Here is a 6,920-nt window from a genome sequence, read left to right as displayed (position 1 = left end):
TATATATATACATATATATGTGTATATGCTGTGTCACAACTGAGCCACTAGTGGGCAGACATTGACCACAAACTGAACATTCACATAGGCCACTGTGGCCCAAGATGCAGAACAGAGAGAAGTTTTAAAACACGACACCTGTGGAGAAGCCAGTCTTTTTATGACACTTGGTGAATTCAATATTGAAGTAGGTGACCAGAGCGTGGACGTAATCGTTCCTCTGGACCTGCAGACAGAAGGAGGAGGTGAAGGACAGCTCCTCTGGCTTCACCGTGTAGATGTCCACTTCCTGAAAAAAGACGAGGAAAGCTCAAAGTCGCTGATTCATGGCCTGAGGAGCTTAATGACATTCTCAGCTGGGTTTCTTTTATATATATAGCAAAAATGAAAAATGGTTAAAAATGTATTCACCCTCAGGTCATCCAAAATTGTTTTTAAGAAAATAATTGATTTTTAATACAACATTAAACCATTCTTTTTAGCCAAAATATGAAAAAAGTTGACTATTGTAATCTCACATCAAATCCATTGGTATATCTGTGTTTTGTTTTCGCATTTATGGTGCTTGATCTGTGCATATTTGTCTCCCGATTCATGCAAGATGCTTAATCTTGAGAGAGCAAAATCATGAATAGAGAATTCATATTTTAGCTGGAAACAGTTGTTTGAAGTTCAAAAAAATTGTGGATTAATTATAGATTACTGTTTTTTATCAGCTGTTTGGACTCTCATTCTGACGGCACCCATTTACTGCAGAGCATCTATTGGTGATGCTAAATTCTTCCAAACGTGTTAACTAATCTTGAATTACCTGAGGGTAGGTATGGTTTAACCAACAAAAAAAAATGTCTCTGATTTTTCGGCATTCCATTCAAGATCATTTGGTTTGGAGCAATTTATTGAGAAATGTTTGAGTTAGTTTTTAGATCTTTGACTCTGCATTGCTGACTGTAATGTCTTCTGAACACAGTGTGTGACACAGGAGGAGATGTATGGGAAAATATTGGGGCCTTGAGATCAATCAGAGAAGCCAGGGACTTCATCATTTGGTCTCCATTTATTCTCAATGCTGTCTAGAAAGAAACATGATATATCAAAGAGATGTTTTTAGTAATTCTTCTTTACTGTGGACGAGACTAAAAACCTTGATCTCTTTCGTTCTCTATCTATCTCTTCTTCTAAAATGTCATACTCTACTGCTAGCATTTTAATAATAAGGATGTTATTACTGCTCTTGCATCAGGGCGTTCACACAGACTCCATCATTTCCTATTAGTGAACTGAGCCCTGCCTCCCCCACTGATATATCTACCCGAAAAAACAGCAGAAAACAGTTATTTAAGTGTGAACTTTTCTCTTTCTCTGTGGTTTTCGATTCCTCTCACATTTTCCATTAGACATCAAGTCTCCCATTTGTAAACATGCCCGATCTACTTTAGATTAAGTTGCAAAGCTCAAAGTTTGAAATGGAGCATTAATCACTTTATCAAACAAACCAACAGTGTGTGCGTNTTTAAGTGTGAACTTTTCTCTTTCTCTGTGGTTTTCGATTCCTCTCACATTTTCCATTAGACATCAAGTCTCCCATTTGTAAACATGCCCGATCTACTTTAGATTAAGTTACAAAGCTCAAAGTTTGAAATGGAGCATTAATCACTTTATCAAACAAACCAACAGTGTGTGCGTCACACTTCCATTCACCACTTAATTTAAGTACCTTCATCCATTATGTCCCAGCCCCGCTTCATTCGGCAGATCTGATCTTTAAAATAAAACTTTAAAGAAAGACCGGAGTAGGCTGAAATATCACGATTTAATTTCCTTTAAGGTCAGTTCAGGACACACTTCAATCAATAAAAAAAGAAAGGCTCCAAATGGGATTTGGCCAACTAAATGGCACTTAAAATTAAAAATGCATGTGTGCCATTTCATTGTATTTAAAATATCTTTTATTTTAAAGTGCCCCTATTACGGATTTTTGAAAATTGAATTGTAAATGAAAACGTCCCGCAAAGTTTTACATCTGAAAGTGCACCGTGTATAAAGTTATTGTCTCTCAAAATTAAGAATCGACTCAGTGAGTCGTTTTTTAAATGAGTCCCAAGCTGTTTTCTGTTGGCGTCAAAATGAAACATTGGTAGGCAAAAAACCAGCTAGTTAGATTATTAATTATTAATCATTATTTGATTGTAGATCATGGTTTGGTATGGTATTAAGCAGCTTAAAAAAGCCCACTTTATGTGCTTTGATTAGACTTCTACGTATCTACATTCTATATCAGGATTGTTCTCTGGTTTACATCAAAGTTTTAAATCGGATTAGTTGAGACAGAGCTGCTAAATTTATGTCTGTAAGAAGCAGAAAAGGCATTTTGTCTCAAATATTTTGTTCCCATATTATCTTTCAGCAGTTAAATGAGAGGTTTGCAGATGCATTTCACAGTCCGTCTGTGGAGCCGTAAACTTCCCAGGCTTGATGAATCCGATTCAACCAATAATCATCTCATCAGCACCTTCTCCAGTGGTTAATAATGAAATGAAATTGCATTTCAACGGATCATTATGTAACTGTCACACTGAGTGATACAGCTAATGATCAGTTACATACTAATGCTGCCGTATTCTCTGCGGATCTCACTTGAGCTTCTCATCTAGCACACACACGGACATACAGTACATGATTTCTGTGAAGTGTTTTAATGGCTGACCTTGATCAGGCATGCGTTGGATACCACTTGCTTTGAGTCCACGATGTCCACCAGTGGTTCTTTCATAGCTACGTTTCTGATGCAGGTCATGTCAAAACCATAAACGTTCTCCCACCCTGCTCAAACATAAAATCACTTTTTGATAAACAGCAGAACAATAATCTGCAGAAACTCAAAAAATCTCCTACAAAAATAAGTTGAGAAAACTTGAAAATCGTGTTGCCTTAAACTTCTAAAAAAGTTTTTCAAAACAGCGATCTTCAAAAAATGTAACTGTATTCAGCATAATAATAAGAAATGTGTCTTAAAGCAAACCATATAATGATTGTTTGACGACCACGTCGCTGAAGACTGGAGTAATGACTTCTACAAGATTCAGTTTTAAGTTTTTGGTTTGTTTTTTTCATATGAAAATATTTAAAACAAAATGCGTTTACTAGACAAGCACAACAGCATAAGATCTTAAGATTTGACTTCATAGACTTTATCTTGAATATAAAATGTTTTGTCTCACGGCCTTGAAACATGTTTATGCTTTAAAAAGTAAAACATCACAAAACAAAACAGTTAAAATGTATGCTGTTTAAAGGATGTTTTGACATTTAAACTGAAGGATGCACTTTTACATTTTAACTTTTTAAATGTATTTGCTGTATTATAGACATTTTTTTTACTGTATCAGCTTGTATGCAATTTGTATTTGGCTAGATAAAACTCAAGATGTTTGTGTGTGTGCTTTTGGGACTCACAGTGAATCTTGAAGTCCTTGTACTGCCTGTCTTCAATGGCCACCACGTACAGAGCAGCCCTGTCTGGGAACATCAGACCTCCGGGTTTCTAAAGATGAAGAGTATAGAGCGTGTGTTCATTCTGTAGAGACTCTGGCTGTATATACAGTACACACATTGGCATGTACGTTTTATACTACACACACACACACACACACATAAACACTGACCAGCCATTTATCTCTGGCGTAGATGACCGTGTTGAGCATGGACTCATAAAAAAGGCAATAACCCATCCACTCTGAGATGATAATGTCCACCTGATCTACCGGCAGCTCTGTCTCTTCCACTTTCCCTTTAAAGATGGTTATAACTGGAACACAGACAAATAAGGCCACTGAGACACTTGACAGATCCTTTCTACTCTTTGAATTTTTAAGGCCAGTTAAAAGATGTGGGTCAAACCATGTGAGAGAGACTCCAGCTAAGATTGCAGCATCAGCTTTTGTTGAACTCTCAAAAAAAGATACCGCAGTGGTCTAATGTCTGTTAGAAAATGGAGCATCACTTCATAGCAATGTCTCGTTCTAGCTAACAAGAAAACTAAAAAAAATACAGAAAGTGAATTGTTTAATTTGACCTTTGATTTTGACGTTTTAATGACTACAAATAATCACACTGTGCAGCAATTGAGTACAAAGATGTTTACATTATACACACACACACACACACAAATATATATATATAGAGAGAGAGAGAGAGAGAGAGAGAGAGAGAGAGAGAGATTGTCTTGTTTTCCTGCAAACCAGAATTCCAATAGCTAAGAAAGTTTAAGTTTTTTTTATTTATTTATTGATTTATTTATTGTTCTTTTAAACAACATCAGAATAAGGCCTTTCAAAAACATTAACATTTTATTTTAGGGTGTCTGGTTGCTTATTAGCATGCATATTACTACAATATTAACAATTTATTAGTAGTAATTAATCACATATTAATGTTTTATTCTAAATCCCTAATCCAATACCTAAACTTAACAACTACCTTACCAGCTATTAATAAACAGCAAATTCAGAATTTATGTAAAAAAAAAAAAATTAAGTTAACAGAGCATAAGTGTATGCTATTTTAAAGCGGCACTCAAAAACATTACGACCCCAAACTTGTGTGTTATTTTTATTTTGAAAATGAGACAAGAACACCTATTAATGTCTTTTTTGGTAGGACAGTGTCCTTGATAATCATTTTATCATTTCTATTTATTATAAATCACACTGAACATTTACAATTTAAATTCTTTTAGAATCTTAATATTCAGATACCGCAGAGGTTTTAAATGATGTACATTTAGGAGGCTTAATAGAAGAACGCTAGACAAGCGCCCTTTATCCTGTCAATGTCTCATCCTATTCGTCATTCTGTTTTTCTCACACACCCACAAGAGCACGCTAACGACACAGCGACACACACTTATACGACATCTACACACGTCACATCTGCTCACCACTGTCCAGGTGATTGGCCTTGATGATTTTCTCAGAGTATTCTGATATGCTTGAGCATTCGATCTGAGGAAGGGGAAAAAAAACAGAACAGAAATAAAACCCCAAACCTTTGAACGCCGGTGTTATCTAGACACACGTTGTCCTTCCCCTCGCAGTCTCTAAACATTGACAGCTTACGCTTCTTGCGAGCTTTTCAGTCCTGCCCATTAGACATGCTCCTCTGATCAGCCTCCAGCCACCCAAAGAGCGCTATTTAGAATTCACAAACGGTCCGGATCCCCGTCCCGTTGCCTGACAGAAATATACGTAAACGAGCACACAGAGAAACGGGGCTGTCAGTGGCCCGAGGCTAAAGGGAAGAGGAGAGATAAAGCTGGAAGCCGACAGCGGTATTAGCGAGAGGCTGAATCCAGACAGCACAGATCACTCTGCCTTCGTGACGTCCCTTGTGTTTTCTCAGCCGTCGTTAGTGTCCATAGACATCGCCGTCAAACTCCAGCGGAGCACACGGAGTCAGTCAGCATCGCTTCAGCCGACAAACAATCACAACCTTACATGGCAGGCCCACCTGTTTCTGGAAACGTTTCACGTACTGCGGTGGGTCAGCATTGTGTTTAAAAGTAATCAGAGAAGCCCATAACGCAGTCAGCACATTTCCACTCTCAGAAGAAAAGTGCTTGATGTACATGATCAAGGCGAGAGGAAAGTGCCTGGGCCTGGGCTGCCGTAAACAGAGATCAAGGGCAAAATTTTTGCAAACAAGACAACTTTAAACATGATGGTTTTATCTCTTTCTTTCATTCACAGTTTGGTCGATATGTCCATTTTAGTGGCTCAACAGCTACGAGCGCGCTTTGTTCATTCAGAAATATTTTGCTAAGCATTAAAGGACTTTTACCAGTTGAATACAAGAAAATAATTTGGCTTTTGATTCAGTTTGTAAAACTGTTGACTGTAATGCACTCATTGGCCGTCTGTGACTCTTCTAACACTAACTTGTGCTATACTTTTCTATTTGTTTTCTTTTTATTTATTATATAATCGAAAAAAAAAAACCTTGCCGCATCTACTATGTTAAGATAAGTGAGACTTTGATTGATTTTGATTGCTTCCATTGTAAGTCGCTTTGAATAAAAGTGTCTGCTAAATGACTAAATGTTAAATGTCTTTGTATAGATGTTAAAACATGCTGTTTTAAAATGACAGTCATAATACTAACCGAATTATGTTAACATACTCAAATAGATTTTTGTGTGTTCATTTCATTTAAGCGATTTAGTTTAATTTAACACCACTGTTTCAGGCTTCTGGGACAAACAGGATGCTTCATGGTAAACTTGGCTTAACTCAGTGTTTTCTTTTAGGAAGTGCATGTTTCAATCAAGTAGCTCAATCAAAACGTCAGCTTACTGCGCTTTCCCCTGTATTTACGTATTATGACAAATTTAGGAAAATAAAGTTTTGCACCGTATCCGTAGAACATAACTGAAGAAATTAAAAACTAAGCAACTGCTAAAAAGGTTATTTAGGCAACTTTTGTTCAGAGCCTGATACAGTGGTGCTAAATTAAACTAGTGTTTACAGTTACAACATTAAGGTCCTATATACTTCTTGTGTAAATGCATTACTTTACTTTTTTCAAACTAAGAAAAGAGTCAAATGAATGATAACTGACTACGTTATAGGTGCAAGTTACATTTTAAAGCAAATAATTATCTAGTTTTAAATGTCATGAAAATTCCACAAAGTCTTAAGCTATAGTAGGTCATGAATATTTTCAGTTTATTTTTATGAATTTGGCAGACGCTGTTACATGAAGCAGATTATATTGCATTTTATGCTATACATTTAATATGTTTATGTTTTCCCTGGAGCTGACTGTAATTTAGGCTTTGCTTACACTATTCTCTATTTTTACAGAAGTTATGCAAACTTTATTATTAATTATTTACCAGCTGCCAGCCAGTTTGTATTTTATAT

General features: G+C 36.3%; 1 protein-coding gene across 1 annotated transcript in view; it reads right to left on the bottom strand.

Annotated features, from left to right (window-relative positions):
* LOC122342465 (protein arginine N-methyltransferase 8-B-like) overlaps nucleotides 1-6,920 on the bottom strand; it is an 11,826-nt gene that overhangs the window by 1,604 nt on the left and 3,302 nt on the right. Inside the window, exons 4-8 of the mRNA XM_043236287.1 lie at nucleotides 4,940-5,003; nucleotides 3,666-3,808; nucleotides 3,457-3,544; nucleotides 2,708-2,823; nucleotides 139-289 (exon numbers count right to left, since the gene is read on the bottom strand). Coding sequence (XP_043092222.1) covers nucleotides 139-289; nucleotides 2,708-2,823; nucleotides 3,457-3,544; nucleotides 3,666-3,808; nucleotides 4,940-5,003 — 562 coding nt within the window. The remainder of the gene's footprint in view (nucleotides 1-138; nucleotides 290-2,707; nucleotides 2,824-3,456; nucleotides 3,545-3,665; nucleotides 3,809-4,939; nucleotides 5,004-6,920) is intronic.

Source organism: Puntigrus tetrazona, chromosome 4, assembly GCF_018831695.1.
Source record: "Puntigrus tetrazona isolate hp1 chromosome 4, ASM1883169v1, whole genome shotgun sequence".
NCBI lineage: Eukaryota > Metazoa > Chordata > Actinopteri > Cypriniformes > Cyprinidae > Puntigrus > Puntigrus tetrazona.
The sequence above is the reverse complement of the archived record's forward strand: the minus strand, read 5'-3'. Positions and strand labels throughout refer to the sequence as shown.